This window comes from Triplophysa dalaica, chromosome 20 (assembly GCF_015846415.1).
Source record: "Triplophysa dalaica isolate WHDGS20190420 chromosome 20, ASM1584641v1, whole genome shotgun sequence".
Lineage (NCBI taxonomy): Eukaryota > Metazoa > Chordata > Actinopteri > Cypriniformes > Nemacheilidae > Triplophysa > Triplophysa dalaica.
In genome coordinates, this window is record NC_079561.1 from 4,662,274 (window position 1) to 4,685,684 (window position 23,411).

The 23,411-nt window shown below is 38.6% G+C and overlaps 1 protein-coding gene across 10 annotated transcripts in view; it reads left to right on the forward strand.

Annotated features, from left to right (window-relative positions):
• The window catches only part of hspg2 (heparan sulfate proteoglycan 2), an 87,509-nt gene that overhangs the window by 39,447 nt on the left and 24,651 nt on the right, over window positions 1–23,411 (forward strand). For 8 of the 10 annotated variants that reach the window (XM_056732792.1, XM_056732794.1, XM_056732801.1 and 5 more), the window contains 32 exons: window positions 679–875; window positions 1,050–1,194; window positions 1,290–1,417; window positions 2,087–2,173; window positions 2,266–2,330; window positions 2,558–2,619; window positions 2,716–2,856; window positions 3,046–3,219; window positions 3,309–3,488; window positions 3,738–3,856; window positions 4,352–4,463; window positions 4,704–4,814; window positions 4,986–5,110; window positions 5,245–5,322; window positions 9,718–9,785; window positions 9,926–9,990; window positions 10,090–10,230; window positions 10,316–10,507; window positions 13,401–13,493; window positions 13,579–13,668; window positions 13,754–13,984; window positions 14,066–14,179; window positions 14,280–14,407; window positions 15,573–15,659; window positions 15,740–15,792; window positions 16,229–16,393; window positions 16,560–16,670; window positions 16,749–16,849; window positions 16,979–17,159; window positions 20,982–21,041; window positions 22,341–22,463; window positions 23,212–23,364. In XM_056732792.1, coding sequence (XP_056588770.1) covers window positions 679–875; window positions 1,050–1,194; window positions 1,290–1,417; window positions 2,087–2,173; window positions 2,266–2,330; window positions 2,558–2,619; window positions 2,716–2,856; window positions 3,046–3,219; window positions 3,309–3,488; window positions 3,738–3,856; window positions 4,352–4,463; window positions 4,704–4,814; window positions 4,986–5,110; window positions 5,245–5,322; window positions 9,718–9,785; window positions 9,926–9,990; window positions 10,090–10,230; window positions 10,316–10,507; window positions 13,401–13,493; window positions 13,579–13,668; window positions 13,754–13,984; window positions 14,066–14,179; window positions 14,280–14,407; window positions 15,573–15,659; window positions 15,740–15,792; window positions 16,229–16,393; window positions 16,560–16,670; window positions 16,749–16,849; window positions 16,979–17,159; window positions 20,982–21,041; window positions 22,341–22,463; window positions 23,212–23,364 — 3,880 coding nt within the window. The remainder of the gene's footprint in view (window positions 1–678; window positions 876–1,049; window positions 1,195–1,289; window positions 1,418–2,086; window positions 2,174–2,265; window positions 2,331–2,557; window positions 2,620–2,715; window positions 2,857–3,045; window positions 3,220–3,308; window positions 3,489–3,737; window positions 3,857–4,351; window positions 4,464–4,703; window positions 4,815–4,985; window positions 5,111–5,244; window positions 5,323–9,717; window positions 9,786–9,925; window positions 9,991–10,089; window positions 10,231–10,315; window positions 10,508–13,400; window positions 13,494–13,578; window positions 13,669–13,753; window positions 13,985–14,065; window positions 14,180–14,279; window positions 14,408–15,572; window positions 15,660–15,739; window positions 15,793–16,228; window positions 16,394–16,559; window positions 16,671–16,748; window positions 16,850–16,978; window positions 17,160–20,981; window positions 21,042–22,340; window positions 22,464–23,211; window positions 23,365–23,411) is intronic. The other 2 variants (XM_056732799.1, XM_056732802.1) reach the window with 1 other exon arrangement.

Here is a 23,411-nt window from a genome sequence, read left to right on the forward strand (position 1 = left end):
CTCTATATTTCCTACTTGTTAGACACGATTGCTCTCAATTATACTGTACTTTAATTTTGAACGGCTATAATAAGTGTTAAAAAAGAATCAATTTAATATTGACATCAGTTGCAGTACTAATGTCAGAAAGTTGGCTTTCATTCATAAAAAGATGTTGTTAAAGAAATCTGTGTTTCTATTTGTGTTTTTTTTTAAATGTACTTAATATAAATAATTGGTAAATATAAATAAATGCATCTAAATATTTCCTAAATACATAAACGAGTATGTTTTTAAAAATACAAAATGAATATGCACAGTACACAGACATATTTTTGTAAATACAAACTTTTTTTTGGATGCGATTAATCGAAACGAATCATTTGAGAACCCAATTATTTATATTATACATAGGCCAGTATCATATTATATAAAATATTTTATGAAATATGTATACAAATAAAAATATGTTTAAATATATTTCCTATTTTATATGAATTATTTAAATTAAAATAATTGTTAGATATATTAATCATATTATGTTTACAATTTCCGAAAATTTTATATAAACGGCACTCCATGCAGTGTTGCCAACCATTTATTCGTTTGTCAGTGGTTGCTTTAATTCTAAATGTATGTTTTTCAAATTAAGGTTTTATTTGTTTGGTTAATGTGAATGGATTCACGTAATTCTCTCAGGAAAACTGGCAGCACACCTCAGGAGGGGCCGTGACTCGTGATGACCTCATGATGCTTCTGGCCAATCTGGAGAGCATCCAGATTCGCACCATTTATGACAACCGCATGGTCAGCGTCGGATTAAGTGACATCAGTATGGACACCACCACCAAAGAGTACTCTCTGCAGGAGAACCCCAGAGACGTGGAAGAGTGCAGGTTACTACTGCTTTAAATTAACAGAGAGGATCATGGGAATTTCTGAGTTCTTTTTAAAATTAATGTTAAGAGCTGTGTTCATGTGGTTAAAAAGTGAAAGTATTTGATGTGAAGGTTTTTAAAGGTGAAAGTATTTAATGTGAGCAAAATCTTCTGGTTGTTTGTCCCACACAGGTGTCCACCTGGGTATTCGGGACTGTCCTGTGAGACCTGCTCCCCTGCTTTCGAGCGTGTACCTGGACCTTACCTGGGCACCTGCGCCGGCTGTAACTGCAATGGTCATGCCAGTGCCTGTGACCCTGCTAGTGGACACTGTCTGGTACGTACATAGATGAAAAAAATTACAAAACTATCCCCGTTCCTCTAATGGTAGGTTACTGTGTGCCAGTCTAAATTTGTAATGTCACACGACAGAGATGTCAGCACAACACAGAAGGGCCTCAGTGTAACAAGTGCAAGCTTGGCTACTTTGGTGACCCAAGTCGAGGACGGTACGATGACTGCAAACCCTGTCCTTGTCCGTACACAGAGACATCTCGTCGGTAAGCGACTAACCAGACACTTAGGCAGGTGTTTATTAAAAGTGTCTTATTGAAATCGAAAACCCCAAGAGGGTTTTAAATATTTTTCAGTAAACACAAAACACTCTTATTTAAAAGAAACTAAGAAACCATGACAGCATGACAAGACTGTGAAAATGTGATAAAAATCCTGTTTATCAAATAAAAAAATATTTTTTCTAAATATATGCACAAACATTACCGTTTGATTGCTTTAGAGCGAACTGTTTCTCCAGTTTTAATTTTCTGCAAAAAAATGGAAACAATATTTTTATTTGAGATTTGGTACAAATATTGTTTGTTGTTCACGGAATGAAACAAAAGGAAAAAAATTACCTGAACGCATACCTATCAATATTAAATTCAGAAAAAAATGAAAATGGTCTCTTAATTGTTTCCGCAGTTGTGTATATATAGTATATGCTTATTAATATTGAAACACAGTTATACAAAATTTCCCTGACAAATTTGTTTTGAAAAATATAATCTCATTTAAATAAGTGTGCACTGTTCTCAAACACTGGCCTTTGGAGTTAGCGGGGTCACCCTCATATGTTCACCTATGAATGAACTTTTCCTTGCTTTATGAACTTCTCAACTCCCCAAGTTAAATATCAGTAAAATATTAAACTGGTCTTTTGATGTGTTAAGCTTTTCAGATACTTGCTTCCTGGACCATGACAAACAGGCAACATGTGACGCATGCAGAACTGGCTACACTGGGCGACGTTGTGAGAAGTGAGAACCGAACTCTTTAAAATATAAACATTTCTTTTCTCATTGCATGTATTGTGGAAAAAATTGTCACTATATATCATTTCTTTTAATAGATGTGCCCCAGGATACGTTGGAAACCCTCTTAAGCCCAATGGCAAATGCATCCCTGATTCTAGCCGTGAGCCTTTCTCTTCATTTTATACCCAAAATTATTTTTAAGCTATTATCATGATTTATATGTTTTGCTGCAAGTTCCTTATTCAGAACTTCCAGCCCATTTTAAGATAAAGGAAAGCTTTAGTTAGTTAACACTGTATCCTGAAATCCCAGTTGTTTGTGAGATAGATGATCAAAGCATTCCAAACGTGACTGAAAGCCATGTGGTGTTTCTGTACCCCTGTTTAGCCATTTCCAAGTGCGATAACAGAGGAACAATCAATCCCATCAGCAGACCATGTTATTGCAAGGTATTCAATTTCAGTACCGTTTTCTACGGGAAGCATTCCACATCATAATTGTTATTATTAACATACGTGTTAATATTTATTGATCATCTGCTGCAGGCCAATGTGGTCGGTACTCTGTGTGACGAGTGCAAGAGCGGTGCCTATCATCTGTCAGCGGATAATCCCGACGGCTGCTTGCAGTGTTTCTGTATGGGAGTGACCAAACTGTGTGCCAGTTCTTCCTGGAGCAGAGATCAGGTAACACCATCTCACATCCTTATCCATTAACACAAAGTGTGCAATGTCACGGTGATGTCACAAACTGAGGCACGCGCCAGTGAACTGCATTAAATTATTGTAAAAATAAACGGCTATTGATGATATACGAGATGTTAATTTCTAACATTTTTTTATACACATGTTTTATCTCTGTCGCTTGTCTTGAAGGTACGAGGTGGTGTCAATGGACAACTCTTCACTCTTTCTAATGCTGCCAACACCAGGACCATCTCTGAGGGCATTATTCAGAGAGCCAGCACGGAGATCGTCTACAGATCCTTCTCTAGTATTCCCAATGATATCTACTACTGGGTCCTGCCTGAGAACTTCAGAGGGGACAAGGTAAGAACATGGCATGTGATGATCAGTCGTAATAACCGTGATTTTCTCTGATAGCCACACGTTTCAAAAACATGCCTTTCTGTGTAAAGGTTACAGCATATGGAGGAGAGCTGCAGTACCAGTTGCATTTTGAGCTGCAGACACCCTCGCTGGTCTTTGAGGGACAGCCAGATGTGGTTCTTCAAGGCAATGGCATTTTTCTGGAGTATTACTCTCAGATCAAACCACTTCCTAGAGTCCCTGCCACCATGACTGTGTCTTTCAGAGAGGTATTTTGCCTTGTGAATCTTCCCTTTTTGGGAGCACTACAGAGCATAACTTTCAGATACAAGTTACCGCTTTCTTTTTGAAGTTGTAGTTAAAGGGATAGTTCACCCAAAAACGAAACTTTACTCATCATTTACTCATCGTCCCTTCAGTCCAAATCTTTATAACTCTCTTCTGCAGATGACGAAAGCAGGTATTTTAAAGAATGTTGATTTGTTATTCTGCTCGACTCATTGCCTTTATTCGCACAGTCTGCGTGGAGACGGTCTGATGGCCAGCCTTGTACTCGAGAGCACCTGCTGATGACCCTGGCTGATATCAGTGTGTTCATGATCCGAGCCACTTATGGAGACAACATGGCTGAGAGCAGGTATTCCTTTTCGTATTCCTATAACTTTCACCCATTAAAAGTCCATCTAGTGGTGAGGTTGTGAATTGCAACCAACGGCTCACTCCCCCCTCCCTTGAAGCACTACGGTGGCTGACACGGGGCAAAATGTCATCACGTTTTTGCTTCTTTGTCGAAGGAGATAATGTGTTTACGAAACGTGCTGTGTAGTGCAGTTTGTCCATTAAGGGCTACCTTAGAAACAAAATGGCGAATTCCATGGAAGGGGACCAGTGGTGTTTGTAATTAGAAATAACTCATTCTAAGGTAATAAAATGTAACACTTCATTATGTAGGTCTTTACACACTATTAAAGACATAGCTAAGTGTATTATATTGCATTTCTATCAATAGATCCTCCAAAAATTACACACTGGACCTTTAAATCCTTTATAAATATCCTCTGAGTGACATCGCATATTGATTTTTGTAAACAGCAACCTCATTTTTGTTTGATTTCTTATCTCTCTCGTTTAGGATCGCCAATATTCAGATGGACATTGCAGTACCTCATTCAACAGGAAGTGAGAGAGCACTAGAAGTGGAGGAGTGCGCCTGTCCCCAGGGCTACACAGGACCTTCCTGCCAGGTAAAATACATTATAGCTTAGTTTAAATACTGTACTTTACTGTACTGTATTAAAGGTATTATGTTGTATATACCATATTAATTGTTGATGTTCTGAACTATAACCCATCTTTCTTGGCCACATTTTTTGCTCCAGGATTCCCCGTCTTTACTTTGAGTTTGTTTTAAAGCCAAAGGTCTCAGTATAAGGTTTAGAATACACACCTATGAACCCAGTCACCTCTGACTCACTTGTTTGCAGGACTGTGAGGTCGGCTACACCCGAACACCTGGGCTTTATCTTGGCACCTGCGAGAAGTGCGACTGCAATGGACATGCCAGCGGATGTGACTCAGAGACTGGAGAATGTCTTGTGAGTAACTCCTCTCCATTACGGTTGCTTTGCTTCCTGTGTGATGGAAGTTTTCAAACATGCTTACTTTATGAAATGCGCAGCCGTGTTTGTATGAAGCCCGTCGTAGCTGTTCCTGGAGGATTTGTTATGGACATTTGGAGTGTTTCATTTTGTCTATGTATTTTTTAGAATTGCCGTCATAACACTGATGGCCGTCATTGTGAAAATTGCATTCCTGGGTTTTATGGAAATCCTAAAAGCGGGGATGCACAGGCATGTAGACCCTGTCCTTGTCTGGGACAAGCGGATAATCAGTGAGTTTGTCGTCTTTGCTATCTATATTGAATTCCTTTTTGTGTTTCAGAGGAAAACACTTGAATACTTGATATGATGCCTATGCCTTTGAGGCAATAATCCATTAATCTAAGTTTATGCTGTCATTCTGCAGAAGAACTTGTTTTGCGGACACAGATGGACAGCCCACATGTGAATGTCCCGCCGGGTACACTGGCAGACGCTGTGAGAGGTAAGTGTGATACTCAGTTATGGGTGTATCAAAGTGGGTAAACCTACCATTCGGTAGATATGCGGGGCTTGCCAAACCGGTGACGTAGGTGATCAGCATCTGCTTTTCTACTGCCAGAAAGCATGTGTCTGTTGCAGTGCATTATTTCTTCAACCATTTGTGACCCTGGGCGACAAAACCAGTCTAAAGGGTAAATTTTTCGAAATTTAGATTTTTACATCATATGAAAGCTGAAGACATAATCTTTCTATTGATGTATGGTGTGTTAGGATAGGACGCTATCTGTCAGAAAAACAACTGTTTACAAAGCTTGAATCTGAGGGTGGAAAAAAAGCAAAATAAAAGGAGAAAATCACCTATGAAGTTGTTAATCTGAGGTACTGTAGCAGGCCATCCACTCACAAAAAGAACGTTTTTATACATTTACGGTAGGAAATTCATCAAATGTCTTCGTGGAACATGATCTTTACTTAATATCCTAATGTGTCTTGGCAAAAAGAAAAATCAGTAAATTTTACCCCATAATGTATTTTTGCCGATTACTATAAATGTTCCCGTGCTGCTTAAGACTGGTTTTGTTGTCCAGGGTCACATTTGTGATTAAATGGGTTTTGCCAGGCATTATGGGAGACGCTAGTCTTCAATCAGTGCCGCCCATACCATTTTGTGAATGTCCGTCCAAAGTGTCTCTCTTGCGTTTGTTTTTTGTGGAAGCTGTGGTGCTTGTAATATTCATATGTGGTACTTTAAAAAGCTGTGTGACATGTACAACTAAGGTTTTAGCCTTATTGATATACTCTGTGAGCGAGGTTTTGAAGGCTGAGAAGGATGATTCGAAGTTTTTAATATTGCATATTGTTAACTTGAATTGCTTTAGTGCTTCTTTGGTACTTTTGAGCAACTTTCTTTTTCTTTGCTGTTTAAACATTTGCGGGTGTCTTGGATTGTTTATGTCTGCCATACTGAGGCATAAACAAGTTGGTGAATGACATTTTTGACAATTTGCTCAGCGCACAAAGGCTTTTGGGTGTCCGCGTAAACAACAACAATAGTGAAGTATTTTCTTAATGAAATAGTACCAACAAATCATATTTCACAATGGCTCTCAGTTTCACGGGCTGCGGTGACTTCTTCCTCGAAGATGCTTTCCTCCCTCCTACATGTGATGATGTTTTCTACCCTAACCCTGAAAAATTGCTGATTGTAACTGACCAAGATGCTAACGAAAACCATGAAAGCAAAGAATATGGCTTACTGGCAACTACACATTCAAGAACTACAAGATCTTTGTCGACCACCGCACAAGGCATGAGCCATCACAGGAGTCCTGAGGCACAACAGCGTAGCTTTCAACTTCGTTTGAGGACAAACCTGAATCGATTTAACCAGCGCTTGAGTATGCTTGAGAGCAACACTCTGGATATGAAGAAGAGCCTTGAGAGCATGAAGCAAAAGGACAGAACCTTAATTTCTCAGATGAAGACGCTAGTCAGAGTTTTGTCTCCACCTGACAGGACGGACAGAGTCAACAAGTTGGCAAAGAAATACACGAACATTGAAACAAGACTCGGTAAGCTGGAGCATAAACTTGAGATATTAATCGACGGCTTTACTGCACTGGCTCAGGAGATTGACAAAGTAAAGCGTAAACGGCCCATTTCACGACCACATAAAAAAGCTTCTGGGATTGCACCCACCACGATTCCAGCCTTGACTACATCTCGGGAGAAAAACACATCCACCAGCAAACCTCAGAGGAGGACTGTAAGCCCTAAAACTTTTCCTGCACCTCATACTATCTCCACATTGAATGAAGATTCCCAAAGCATCAGAAATTCAAGCAAGCAAGCAGACCAAGAAATCAAATTGAGACGTAAAGACAATGGGGCGACTCCAAATAAAGCTAATAATCAACATGACAAATCTCTCAAGAGCGCAACCATTACTAAAAACAACCATTCCATGACCTCTGACTCCTTGAATGAAAGTCTCACAACATCAAACGGTTCCATCGAAACACATCATGTGTTACAAAATAACAAAGAAATGGAAACATCTGAAAAACAGCAGGATAGGGATGCAAAAGAACATAGCACGTCTACAGAATGGCAGAAATCTGGAATAGCAGCAAAGAAACATCAGAGGCTACATTCAGTCACAAGGATGCAAGCGAATAAAACATCACAAACTAAATTTCAGATTCCTCCTCCAGCTCATACAAAGACTCCTCAATTGAAGGAATCAGTTAAATCTTCCAAACCACAAGTTCATATTCCTATAAAGAACTCATACAAACCTAAAGAACTAGTTATATTGCCTTCCAAACACAACACACGTATATTGGTAACCAAGATGCCCTCTCTCAGTGTTCAAACGAAGAGGATAATCCCAAACAAGACTCGAACCAACCTGTCACACCTTCCTTCTCATGAAGATGGAGGAAACGCTAGAGAACCCAACCGACCTGAGAAAGAGTTCGCCTCCACAACTGCTTCTAGTAAACCTGCTTCCAACACTAACGCACAATCTCCTAAACCTAGAGGAAAAATAACCACTATACGAAAATCAGCACAGAGGAAGAGCTTTAAATCCTTTATTTTAGACATCTTCCTGCAAAACAACAAGGTACGAAAAAGGCCCAGAATAAAACAAGATGGAAACCTTTATATTGTTGTTGGAAGGCTTGCCATTCCAGTCAAAATCCTTCTTGACTATTAGATATTGTATGGATTGTAGTAGCAGTTTACGTTACATTACATTAGGTGTGTTTTTCCTTTGTAAACCCCCACAGGAACGGCTTAACTTTATTAAATATCGCTGTTCTTGGATGGTTGGCCATTCCCGTCAAAATCACTTTGGATAACTTGATATAATATGGATTATAGTACCAGTTTACATTACATTGGACCTGTTTTGTTCCTCTGAAGCCACAGGAGAATGGTTCAAAACATATCAACTGTTGTTGTTTCGAGCAAGTAATGATGCTTTTTGTGCAATGTTTTTTGTATACAATGCATAATGTGCATAAATAGTAATACATGTTCTCTTTTACCTTTTGGTAGAAATGGTTTTGTACACAGCAGATTCATTGAATCTATTCATTCCCATGTTTTTTTTTGTGTGTGGAAAAGAATAATAAGGTTGTGTCATTTTATAAATTTTGATCAAAATAATTTTGTTAACTAATAACATTTACATTAGATATGCTCCGATAAATCGGCCAATTATCAGTATCGGTCGATAAAAGCAATTTTTCACACTGTTGGTGATCGGCCAATAGTTTAAAAACAGCCAATGATCAGGGCCGATATCTAAAGAGGAGAAAAAAATGCAATGAATTTGTCGCTTTTTTATAGAAAATGTTAAGAAACATCACCAGTTAATTTTCTAAATGAATAGTCATTATTTGAATTAACAAAATTCATAAAGTTACGAAATATTAATTTAACCTTCAGAATCGGTATCGGCAGAGATCACCCTGAATAATCGGTATTGGTGGAGATCATTGGTCGGATCAGGGCATCTCTAATTTACATAATCATTTTGCCATTGTTCAAGAAACAAATAGTCAACAAGCAGGTGTTTGTACATTGAAAAATTACACACAGAATTTTTTTAATCTTATTTATCTTATTTTACTTTATTGTTGTTTGGTAACTTTTAATATTTTCGATATATATAAAAAAATGTGTAAAAGATATCTGTAGGGTTTACAAGTGATGGTGCTAAAATGTCAACTTTATTTGTGCGTTAATCTTCTTTTATCTCTGTTATCTGCTCCTGTTGGCTTGTTAAATAGGATTTTTTTGTGCTCAAAAAACAAAGAGGAAAGGTTAGTTTTTTATTCATATTCTGTCATAGCCATTCATAAGATTTAGTTTGGACAACTGTACCTTGAACCCTCCAGTTATCAGGTAAGACTTTCAACAAGCTCCTCAGCTTCCACAAGCTTGTAGATAAGTCGGTTTCACAAATTTGGATCTTTTGAGGAAACATTTGGGTTGTGTTTGTTTTTTGCCTCTGTTCAATAAATGTTCAGCAAGCAAGCTTTCTAAGAGAGGTAGACTCATCATCTTTTTGGACTGATTGCCCATCTGTTGTCTGTGTTTATTAAGACAATGCTATACAATATTTTCTGTACCCTGCCAAAGTATATACTTTATATTGAGAGCTTTTGGTACGGATATAAAACCAAGTTTCTATATGTAAAAAGTAATATTTGCCTGTCTAGAATAGTTAGACACTTTATAGATGCAATACTTACATTCTCAAGTAGCTATTGCTCACAGACAAATTGTAATGTTTGCGGCAGGCCCCGTCATGTTTCCTACTATCTATATTTTATTTACAGCCCAACATTTTGAAACAGTTTTTGTAAGGTGTCTGTTTTTTTAGATGTGCTACTGGATATATTGGCAATCCTCTGCTTGGACAAAGATGTACTCTGAGCAACAATAACGGCGGTGAGATTGACAACATAACCAACCAAAATAATATTCTTAAAATTAAATGAAATTTAAATAAAAGAACAGATTACCCCACATTCCTCACCATGTGAGCAATATTTTATACCTTTAATGCTTAGTAAACTGAATGTTTGTAGATTGCTACCGCTGCGACCAAAGTGGTAGTGAGGGATGTAGTTCAACAGGAGTCTGTCGTTGCAAAGTAAGCGAAAAGTTCACCCCAAAAAATAATTCACATATTGTGGTTTGTAATATGTGTTAAAGCTGAATGGTATAATGTAGAGTATTTTTTTATTCTCAGATGAATGTTGAAGGGTCGACCTGTTCCATCTGCAAACAAGGGACGTTCCACCTGAGTCCTTCCAACAAAGATGGCTGTCTGTCCTGCTTCTGTATGGGCGTCACGCAGCAGTGTTCCAGCTCCAACCACTATAGAGATGTGGTCGGTTTTAGACCAGCTCAGATTTAAATATTTTCACTAATCATTTTCTGTGTAAGCGTACGTTAATATTCTTTTTTGCCTCTAGGTATCCACCACATTCACACCAGGAAACCATCGAGGCTTCGCTCTTGTGAATCGCCAGCGAACAAACCGCATTGACAGTGGCTTCTCTGTCGAGGTGTCCACAGAGGGAACACAGCTGTCTTACACAAACTTCAACTACCTTGGACAGGAGCCTCACTACTGGCAGTTACCCAACAATTATCAGGGAGATAAGGTAGAGTTTGCCAGAGTTAAATACTTCATCTCTATAAAACCACATGTGTGTTTGTCTACACGCTATCGTGAAGTATATCTTCCTCTCTGCTCTCAGTACTTTGCTACTTTACTCTTTCTACAAGTAAACCCTACTGGGACTTTTCTCTCAGAATGTACTTGAAGTAGTCAGAACAACTTCTCGGCAGTTTAGATGTAGATCTTGTTGAAGATAGGCAACATTTACAATAAGTGTGAACTAAAGTTAATATAATTTTTAGTATTAGTATTTTAGTAGTTTTACTCAAATTACTGAATATACTCAATTGTTTTTTTAGAAAGCTCGCTCTGCTCGGATCAGACGGGCACAGAAGGTAAATGCACGATACTGCACGTGCCATTTGTGCTGTGAACAGTAGAGTGCTTGTGTTTATGGAGGAGTCTCTGTCCTTTTTGCCTGTCATTTTTAAGGAAATGGCATGATGATGATTGTGTTCTGTCTTTTTAGAATGTTTAGGAAAAATTGTTTCATGTTTTTGTTTTTGTTATGATTTTAATTTTTGTGTAGTTTGTGTTGAGGCGCATTGGATTTTTGGCGCACGTTTTCAACTTGGAATGCATAATGGGAATTCTCCAAGAAAGAATTGTGCCTGCTGATATTGTTATGACTTTATGATAGTAACCTGCTATATATAGTAATGCAACATTAAATTGTCATTATGTGCCGTTCACAAAAAGATATGACCAGATTGTACGAATAGAATAGGGTTACGTTTTAGTCTTAAATCTTTAAAAAAGAGAACCCGTTCATCTCTATGTAGTTCAGTTGTTTACTGTTTTATATCAAGATTACAAAGACGTTGGTTTATTCACAAAATTAGAGTGAGTCTCCGTGGGTAGAGGAGCAGCAAACAAAGGACTCCGCCATTTGGCAGTTAATGAGCAATATGAGTAAAGATGCCCCAAGATCCAAAAGAGCCATTAAGGTATCACTGTAGTTTTTCTTTTAATGTTAGTTCTCACCAACGGGTTAGTAAGTCACCCTAACAATGTGATAAACTTCCATTTTACATCATTAATAGATACAGTTTCCATAGAAACAAACTATAGTGATATAGAATTCATCTCAAAGCATTACATTTTATTAACCTGACTGCAGGAGACATTGAGCGGCTTAAATCAGAATGATGTTTCCACCACTGGCTTATGGTGCAGTAGTTGGTGCTGGTAAAGCTGACCGTTACCGTGTTGATAATAAAAACACGTCAATCAAAAAATCGCCAGCATCACATGAGTGGCATGCAAAAACTTTGAAAATAGCATCACATGAGTGGCATCCAAAAACTTTGAAAATAGCTGAAATGGCAGCAGAACTAAGGTCAACAGACATATCCTTGACATATTCAGCAGATAAATGTCTCCATGCATTTGAACTTCATATGTTTCCTGTTTCCTATTGGTAACACACAGCATGTAAAATGAGAGCATACGCCGTATCCCTGTATTTCCTGAGCTCTCCACTCTTCCCAGGATGCATTCAATCATTTACTTGCTGCATGTCCCATTCTTTCCTCCCATATCTTACTCTTTCTTTTTCTGTCTCCGAGTCATTCTTCTTCCTTCCCATCCATTGTCTCGTTCTCACTAGCACCCCGCCAATGAAGCCCGCAAACTTGATGATGAAATCTGGGCCATCATCTCAAATGTCTCCAACGGCCGGTCTCCTTTCTTTTCCTCTTCACTCTCTCAAACACCCGGTGACCAGAGCGTTGGGTCCGGGTCCAGCATGCATGCCACTTCCTTCCATTCTGGTTTAACTTCCTCATTAACAGACTCTGAGTCCCAGTCAGCTGACCCAGACCAATACTATCAGCCTGACTCATCTGAGGTACTGTATGCTCTCATAGGTGGTCCATTCTTAGCTTAACATTAGGTGGACACTAATTGACTGACAACCTCAGGTTACACAAGCAATGCTTTCTTTGTATTCACGTTGAGCTCAGCTGTTTGATTTTGGTGTGGATGTTGGTCTTCCTGACAGGTGGAAACTGGAAAAAACACAGTTGGTACACTAAGAGGTCCACGACCTGACCCTTCTAACAAGGTAGTGACTTCAGTCCACTTGAGTCATTGGAATGTAAAAGCCATTTCTGAGAAAACTAAGCTGAAGTTTAACAGAGTCATAGTCAAGGTCACGTTGAACATTTATAGCGTTGTTTAATGTTCGACTATGCGAGTAAATACTATAGATTTACATTGTCTGGTTATCAGTATGAGACTGGAAAAGTATGCAAAGCCTTTTCATGCATAAATGACACAGGACAGCCACAATTGTTTCACTTTAGGTCTAGATTGGATTAAATTTATAGATGTTATAGATGGTGTATGATATAAATAGTGAACATGAATCTATTGAGATTTCAGTACATAGTCAGTGACTGACATGAACAAATTGAGTTTCTCTGTTTCATGCTTTACGTGCTACATGGCTTATCTTCTACTTTTCTGTCTTTCCTTTCATTCATTCTGTTTCCTTCTGCCTGTGCTCCAGTATGTTTTGGTCTACAATGGTTTCAGCTTGCATCAAGATGATGTGCTCTTCTGGCAGCTCCCGGAGCAGTTCAAAGGGGATAAGGTAAACACATGGATGGGTTCAGACCCGCCCATCGAGTCTGTCTGTTCTGCATCAGACATGAATCATCGCTCACGCTAAAAGTGAGATGGATGGGCAAGCCCAAACATGGCTCTTTCGTCTACATTAACATGATGTGTTTATCTGTGATCACAGTGCCAAGAGCGTTAATTACAGTGAATTCCTGATGGGGGAAGTGGGACTGGGGAATTATGGGTAGGGGTTGACATCTGAGCTGTTCATAATGTTTAAACATAATTGCATCTTTTCGATTCTTTTTAAGGTTGGTGCATATGGTGGAAAGCTGAAGTATACAATCTCCTATGTGCCAGGACCCCGAGGTTCCCCAATAGAGGATGCAGATGTTCAGATTATTGTAAGAAGATTATTGTAACCTAAACTAAGGTTTGGCACTATAAAATAAAGATTTGGTGCCCTTTTATAATTCTCTGATTCGATAGGGTAATGACATCACGCTGGTGGCACGGCAGCTGTGGAGAAGAAGTCAGGGTGCCCGAGAGTCCAAAAGTTTTGAGATTATTTTCAGAGAGGTCGGAGCCTATTTTTGTTGAATTCAGAATGATGTCTTGCATAAATGATGTATTATAAAATGTCTTGATGTTTGCTGCTCTGTAGGAACACTGGCAGCGTCCAGATGGCATGCCTGCTACCAGAGAACACCTGATGATGGTGCTGGCCGACCTAGATGACATCTTGATCCGGGCGTCTTATCACACGGAGATGCGCTCATCCAGCATCTCTGGGATTCGCATGGATATTGCCGTGCCACTTTACACAGGCCTCGCGCAGGCTTTGGAGGTGGAGCAGTGCCAGTGTCCTCCGGGTTACCGCGGTCTGTCGTGCCAGGTGGGATCGGATGCCTGCTTTTTTGATGAGGTGTTGATGAATGTGTATCACTCAAAGATATGTTGCTTGCTTGTTCTGTAGGACTGCGCAGCCGGATACACTCGCACAGGTGGGGGCTTGTATCTGGGCCACTGCGAGCCGTGCGAATGTAACGGCCACTCTGACTCCTGTCAGCCGGAAAGTGGTATCTGCACGGTATGAGGGTCTCTCATCATCCAGTCTGTTTTTACTTAAGGTGGTCTTGATTCATATGGTGCACCACTGGATATTTTTTTGGGTTGTTTTTGATTTATAGAACTGCCAACATAACACCAAAGGTGAGCTTTGTGAACAGTGTGCTGATGGCTTCTTCGGAGACCCCACTGCTGGAACCCCAGAAGACTGCCAACCCTGTGCCTGCCCCGGCACGGACCCTGACAATCAGTTAGTCTTGATACACACACATACACACTTTGGGTTTCCATTAGGGATGTAACTATATACAAATCTCACTATACGATAATACCTTGGTATAATGTGATATTTATTACAATATTTAATTGACAAATGTGACCCTGGATCACAAAACCAGTCTTAAGTAGCATGGTAACATTTTAGGTAAAAGCCAAAATACATTGTATGGATCAAAATTATTGATTTTTCTTTTATGCCAAAAATCATTAGGGTATTAAGTAAAGATCATGTTTCATGAAGATATTTTGTAAATTTCCTATGCTAAATATATAAAAACTTTACTTTTGTGAGTGGATGGCCTGCTACTCTGAATAACAACTTCAAAGCCCATTTTCTCAATATTTAGATTTTTTCACACTCTCAGATTCCAGAGTTTTAAACGGTTGAATCTCAGCCATTTATTGTCATATCGTTACAACCCATACATCGGTAGAAAGCATTATTTTTCATCTTTTAGATTATGTAAAAATCTCAAATTCGAGTCGATTTTGTTGTCCAGGGTCACAAATGATGACTTGGAAACCTGCCGTAAGCATCCTCTTTTCTTTATCCTCTAATCATAACTGTCGCTTAGAGGTATGAGTTATAGTATGAGATGGGTCAACCGACCTAAAAATCCCTTTTATAAAATAAAATCATTGCATGGACCTTGCCCAAAGGTAACATCATCTATTATTTTTTCTAACATTCTCTATGTAAGACGACATATCGATTCATACAGTCATGTGACACAGATAATATTGAGGTCATTTTGCTTTTACCATAACACGATATCGATAATATGTTACATCCCTGGTTTCCATGTTTTATGGAGACTTTCCATAGATGTAACAATTTTTATACTGTACATGTATACACGTATAAACCTCCATCTAGACCTTTCAGTATTCTAACATTTAAAAATAAACATCATTTATTTGCTTTTTCCTCACGGGGACTTAAACTTTTTCCCCACAAGGTCAAACAATTACTGGAGAGAATATCTTTGTCAAATCTGGGAAATACATATTTTTGGGGGAAAAGAAATCCTTACATTAAACATTTGCTGCTAATTTGTTTATAGATCTTCACTTTAAAAGAGAGGTGCTGTACGAAACTTAATGATGCTTGTTAATAAAGTGATGTTTATGTTCAGGTTCTCCCGCACCTGTGAGAGTCTTGGTAACGGAGGCTATCAGTGTACTGCCTGTCAGCCTGGTTACACTGGCCAGTACTGTGAACGGTGCGCTGAAAATCAAAAATTCGATTTGATTATATTCTGCTGGAACCACGATTGTTTATGTGCCTGTTCTCTTTTCAAAGCTGTGCGTCTGGTTATGTTGGAAATCCACAAGCAAGAGTCCCATGCCGCAGTGGTAAATATTCATTCCAGGGCTGTTAAACGATTAATCGCTTCCAGAATAAAAGTTTGTATGTCAGTGTACTGTGCTTATTTATTTTGTATTTATAAACACCTAATAATATAATATATAATATAAATATAATAATATACACCTAAACATACATTTATTTATATATAATTTAAAGGATATATAAACATTTATTGATTTTTTTTCCCTTAAATATATATACACATACTGTAATTTCACATATGTTTTTATAAATGCAAAATTTATATGCACAATGCACGACATAGATTGTGTAAACGACTTTTATTTTGGATGTGATTAATCGCGAATAAAGTAAACATACAATCAAATTTTGTGGCATGTGTATTAGCTATGGACACTTCATGTGTGATTACATCAACTCTATTGGACCAATTGAAATACAGTGTTTGTGTGTCATCAGAGGCTGCGTCTCTGGTGGTAAAGGTTTACCCTGAAAGGGTGCAGGTGGCTCAGGGAAGCCAAGTGACGCTCAGGTGTCAAGTATCTGGATATCCACCACATTATTTCTACTGGTCCCTTGAGGATGGACGTCCCATCTCCAGCACAGCAGAGAGACGCAGACAAGGTACTTCCTAAAACAACAGGTTGATCCCCTCGAGGACCAAAGTGAGGTGTAATGACTGTTCGGGTTGCATGTTGCAACATGTTCTAGCCAATGAATGTGGGTTCGTAATGGCACATAAGACAATGCGCGTTTTAATAATGGGAAACCTCTCCATCTAACCCCACAGGAGAGGAACTGCATTTCCCCAGCGTGCACCCCGGCGATGCTGGTGTTTACATCTGCACCTGCCGAGACCAGCACAGCACCAACAGGAGCAAAGCCGAGATCGTTGTTACAAGTAAGATCAGATTAAAAAGCCACTATTCATGTTGCATTTCTTGATCTTTATGCATCATTTCCCCACGTTTCCCTTCAGCTTTGCCGTCCAAGGCAATCGAGGTCTTTATCGAGGAACCGAAAACCCAGAGCGTGACAGCGGGAGCCACAGTAAGCTTCATCTGCACAGCCAAAAGCAAGGTATAAACACCGCTGTCTGTGCACAGACATGATCTTGTCCACTCTGATCTCCATGTGGATATCAATATTAACGTTCAAGTGTTAATGGCTGCGAGTGGAAATATTCATAGGCGCGTTGTTCTCTCACAGCTGCCTGCGTACACCCTGGTTTGGACCCGCAGAGGCAATGAAAAGCTGCCTAACCGTGCCATGGATTTCAACGGAATCCTGACCATTCAGAATGTGCAGCCTGTGGACGCAGGCATCTATGTCTGCACAGGCTCCAATATGTTAGGCATGGACGAGGGCTCCGCCCTCCTGTATGTTCCAGGTTTGTGATTGGCTCCAGATACCTCTCAGCCCCACTGTCAGCCTTTAGTTTTTCAACCTGTCGCACACTGCACGACTTTTGCTTTCATGTTTCTTTTTTGTTCATTTTTTTGTCTGTTGCGGTATCTGTGCACAATTCTTCTTATAGACATTAGCATGGCTAACTGTTTCTTGTGTTTAATTTTTTGCGTTAATCACAAAACTTGTGCTTGCTACGTTTCCTGCTTTGGGTTTTTCCTCTTACTCACACAAACCTCAACAGCTTCTCACATTGCCGGTGTAAACTCTTTACACAAATGATACAGCTTGTGAATGGTCAATACGAAAAGTGAAACTTTGATTTGCGAAATTGTAGTTTAATGTGCTTAATGATTTTTGGGATCAAGTCTAATCCAGCACCTGACATTTTCTTTTTCCTCATAAAGAAAAACTATGATGTTTTTTTAATGCGGAAACGTAGAGCAATAATACAACTTTCTATAATTTTGACATTAAAGAAAAATAGTTTTTCAGTGCTGATGGGTTAAATAAGACTTGTCAGAAATGCCCATGATGTTCATTTTGTTATTTGACTCGCATATGGAGCTGTTGTTTACAAAGCAGACTTCCATAATGAAATCTAAGGGCAGTTATATTTAAAGGAATAGTTAACCCAAACATGAAAATTCAATTGTCATCAGATATTTTAAAGAAAGTTGGTAACCGAAAGGTACCCGTTCACTTCTGTTTTATGGACACGAAATCAATGCAAGTGAATGGGTGACGTTTACCAACATTCTTCAAAATATCTTCTTATGGATTCTACGGAAGAAAGTCATACAGGTTTGTAATGACAAGAGGATTATGTAATGATGACAGAATTTTCATTTTTGGGTGAACTATCCCTTTAAACGTTTGATATGTATGAACGTTTTCCTCAGAAGGTTATTTTTCACTCAGAATATTACAAAATGCTGCAGCACTTTGAGATTTGGTCAGCGTCTGTGTCAATAATTCCAAACAAATTTAAGATAAATTTTTTAATTTATGATGATTTATACAGACAAACATTCTGCTCCTGTTTTGTTGAATATCATCTGATCATTTTACTAACCCCCAGGCTTGTATATTGTTTCATTGGTAGTAGTGAGTAAAGTTAGCTGGGTGTCATTATGGTGGCGGTTCTGTGGCTTTACTGTCGGTCTCCGGTGGCGATATTTGTGTCTTGGTTTCGGGGCTTGTAGACTGTCATTCCTCTCCTGTGAGGTGGTCTTACAGGGATAGCGGTTGATGAGGTAGAGGGGTGTCATAAGTACTGTGATTCGTCAGCCAAAATGGCTGCAGACTCGATCTCTTTCCTGACCCCAATATATGATTTTCACCTCTGTTTTATAAAGATTTTTTTTAAATGGTGCTATCAACAGAGGAGTTTTTTCATTAATGTAAAATTGTTTCTCTAGCGGTATGAAACCATAGGTGGTTTGAGATGTTATATAAAATATATATATGACATGTTTCAGCGTTTCGATTGCAACCAGTGCTTAACAAAGGCTTAAAATGCCTCAGTTACAGTATATTTAGTATAGATTTTCACATTTTTTTTGTATGGGTTTATTCCTGGATAGGCTTGTTAGTAATAAATATTGTTTGTATTCGAAACATTTCAAAGACTGCATGATGTTGACAGTGATATGGAAGTAAGTTATGAGCAATAACTGCATATTTATTTTGACAGTCTTTTATTGATGTTAAAGAACATTTGGTTTACTTGTAGAACTACAAAGAGAATGATTTGTCTGAAATACATTTTAAGGTTCACCTTAAGACTGCATGTGTATGATCTAACAAACATTTGTTTCATATTTTTGTGTTTATGAAATTATTTTGTTCCTATATTTTCGATATGGTGCTTGTTTCTTTATAATCAAGTTTGTAGGTGTATTCGGTTATCTCATGAATTAAACCAATATTTAATTTTGTAAATGTTTGGTGCTGTATCTTAAGAAAGATTCTTTATGTTATGATTCCGATGTGTTTATAAACTGTGAACTGTATGTACAAATTATTCCTCAAATGATGAGCGTATTAGAATGAATAATAGTTAATCATTATTGCTCTATGGAATTATAACTGGAACTGAAATGTACCATTAAATGGAGTAAAATCTGGAGACTTAACAATCACAAGCTGTATTCAAAGAAAATGCAATATGTATGTTTATGCCAAAGTTTGTGTTTTGATACTAACATGCATGCCTGGATTCATCTGCGTGTGCTTTTCTTCCACAACTTTTAGTTTTATAAAGACTGGCTCACTCACAATGTTTTTAAATGTGCATTGATGTGTTTTTTTAATCCTCAATGTGGGAAGCTGTTGCTCGGCAGCAAAGCATCAGTTTATCCATCATTGAGTATAATCTTACATGACAAGAAATGCAGATCTACACTCACCTAAAGGATTATTAGGAACATCATACTGATACTGTGTTTGACACCCTTTCGCCTTCAGAACTGCCTTAATTCTACGTGGCATTGATTCAACAAGGTGCTGAAAGCATTCTTTAGAAATGTTGGGCCATATTGATAGGATAGCATCTTGCAGTTGATGGAGATTTGTGGGATGAACGAAGCTCCCGTTCCACCACATCCCAAAGATGCTCTATCTGGTTGAGATCTGGTGACTGTGGGGGCCATTTTAGTACAGTGAACTCATTGTCATGTTCAAGAAATCGATTTGAAATGATTCGAGCTTTGTGACATGGTGCATTATCCTGCTGGAAGTAGCCATCAGAGTCATAAAGGGATGGACATGGTCAGAAACAATGCTCAGGTAGGTCGCGGCATTTAAACGATGCCCAATTAGCACTAAGGGGCCTAAAGTGTGCCAAGAAAACATCCCCCACACCATTACACCACCACCATAATTGCATTAATGAGAAATTGAACAGGTGTTCCTGATAATCCTTTAGGTGAGTGTATGTCCTGGTGAATAATTGTAAGACTTGTTCGAGAAGTTACAATAGTGGCACAAATAAGTTTTATATAATCTTAAAATGTATATTTGAGTCATAACTCCATAAGTAGCAGGTAAACGGTTTTATAGTTGAATAAATAACTTGAATAAATAATGAAAAAGTCTTTTAGGTTCTTTCACGTGTCTCAAATTTGACATGTACTGGTGTACTGTATTTAATACGAATGACATCATCCTCAGGCGTTCTGAGAGACATTTTAAGACATGCCTGTTAAAGCCCACATTATCTCTGTAGTAACACTATTTAAGCTTGTTGAAGCACGATATAGTCTCGTCCATAAATAATTTAGACTCCACCGATGAAAGTAATCCAAAGTACAGCATATTTTGGCAGAAGCACAATACAGTAATACACATTAGAGGGATAGTTCACCCAAAAATGAAAATCTTCCATCGTTTACTTAACCTAATGTCATTTCAAACCTGTATGACTTTCTTTCTTCTGGAGAACACAAAAGAGGACATTTTAAATAATGTTGTTAATCGAACAACAGCGGTACCCATTTACTTCAAATGTACAGACACAAAACCAATGCAGGTCAATGGGTACCGTTGTTGTTTTGTTGCCAATATTCTTCAAATTATCTTCTTTTGTGTTCTCCAGAAGAAAGGCATACAGGTTTAAAATGACTAAAGGGTGACAGTAAATGATGACAGAATTTTCATTTTTGGTTGAACTATCCCTTTAAATGTTGCTCACCCGTTCTGGAGCTTAGAAGTCACTCTGAAATATTTGAGGTCACCAGTGCGCTGCTTTCAAAGAACCTTCTGGAGACTCGTTTGACGGTATCTGCCTGTCCATCATCCACAGAGGCATCTCAGTCACAGATGTTTTACACTGCCTATGAGATGTTTGAAGGACATAGAAAGCGTAAGTCCGCATGGCTCTCTCTCTCTCTCAAGCATGCAACCATCATGCCCTGCACGCTTTTACCATCTCAAGTAATGCCCAGGTACCAAACTAGAAGTACGATCACCTCAAGGTTACTATCACAAAAATTAAGTCAAATCAACCACATTTAATTTTTTTAACCAATGACATGTATCGAGATGTACAAATGAGCATTACTTGATCTGTTTGAGCTTTCATGACCGATGGGTTCAAACACATAAGCCGCATGTTTGCACGTGTGGGGATTTCTCTTTGTTGCGTTTTGCAATTTGTATGATTTTTATTTGTGGTCATTTTTGGAATATTCCGATTTTTTGGGGGGGATTCAGACCAATTCACTTAAAGAAATTGCTCTTTGTATATTGTCCTTCAAGACAATGTACAGTAGTTGTATTATACTTAGTCACACTTACCTAGACACCCAACAGAGAGAAATCCCTTTATCAACTCCGCATTTTGCTTTTGACATAAAAGAAGTACATCAGATATAAAAAAGCAAACACTTTGCTTAAAACGTCATACTGTGCCTATACTGTATATTGGTCATTAGTCATAAGTTTAATACCACATTTCTGAGCTCAACTTTTTGTGACATTTCATATCCAATGTGAAAACTATTTTATAAACTCTATTTAAATGTAGTTTAAGAATTCAAATAATTGAAGAAAGAAAGAAATTCCACATGACACAGTGGCAGCACATATGCCAAGGCAGCTAACCGAAGACTCTTCAGTCATGAAGACCCAAATCCAGCTTACACAGGCCTGTATTCGCCCTAGTTGCTGAAAGAAAGCTTTCTTCTGCTCCATTGCCCTGGAATCCCTGCAGATAGAGGGCTCAGCGTCCAGTCCAAGTTGGCACAGAGCTCAGTGAGGGCCTCACCCTGTCTGCCATTTCGCATCTGTGTCTTCTCTGCTCGGGCTGGCTGCCAAAGGACATGACTTGAGTCATCGACAGCTTTGGCAGCCAGACCCATGCTTTACACTTTCATGCCATTCGCTTCATGAACATTCTCATAAACTGAACGTAAAGCTATTTTTACTTTCCTTTGTAACTTTGAGTTTATAAGACTGTTAATACCACAGACACACTGTGTAGAACACTTGAGATAAGTCCGTGAATGTGAGTTTTTATTCATTCAATCTTTACTAGGCCTCTTTTGTGATCACGAGAGGATGGAGTCTATTCTGCTGTGAATAGGTCCTTTTTGTGATAAGTGGCATTCCAGTTTGAAGTGCTCTTTTTTTCTGGGGTTAATGAGTTTTTACGTCACTATAGCTAATGAGGGGGTCAAGCCGGTGGCTTCGATCAATCCACCTGTGCTGACGGTTCATCAGGGTCAGCGGGCGGAGTTCCGCTGCACAGGATCTGGCAACCCCACCCCTGCTGTTGAATGGACAGGTGAGGCTTTAGACTTTATCTTGCAAATGTACCCTTGACAGCGTAAATGTTTATTTTTATTTGTGGTTGCCATGCCATGTCCTGGAACATAGCAACATTATAGAATATTATAAGAACACTTCAGCCTTAAGGGATAGTTCTGCCAAAAATGAAAATTCATGCAAATAAAAGAAAACACCCTTTACTCACCCTCTTTTCATTTCAAACATGTATGCCTTTTTTTCTTCTGCGGAACATCAAATAATATACTTGAAGACTGTTGGTAAACCAAAATGTTGCTCCCCATTGACTTTCATTTGTTTTGTTTTGACATTTACATTTATTCATTTGGCAGACGCTTTTATCCAAAGCGACTTATAAGTAGGAGAGAATTATAAACATTTTGTCAGCACACTAAACATTTCCGTTAGTTTACAAGGCCATGCTTCTAGGCTATGTTTATACAACAGAAGTCAATTGACACTAATGGTTTTTGGTTACCAACATTCTTCAAAATATCTTGTTTGGTGTTCTGCAGAAGAAAGAAAGTCAACCTAAAAAATCAAACCTTTTTCCCATCCTTAAAATCTGAACGTTATTATGACCAACACGGATCTTGGATTGTGTTGCAAGGTCAAATCTGACAAATCAGAATCAAGTGTTCTATAGAATTTAGTTGATGAAGATGCTTTAAAGAGTATTCAAGCTGTTCCGACCATTCCATCATATAACTCTTTAAATTATGTTTTGTAATACGCGATTTTCCCAGGAGGTCCAGGAAACCGTATCAGCCTCAGAGCCGTCATTCGCAATGGACTTCTGACCATCCCATCTGTGGAGCGCTCTGATGAAGGAGAGTACATCTGCAAGGCTCTGAACACACATGGCGAACATACAGCTCGAGGAGTTCTTCATGTTCAAAGTACATGTCGCATCCAGAATTATTTCTTGATTAACACGTTCCAGAAG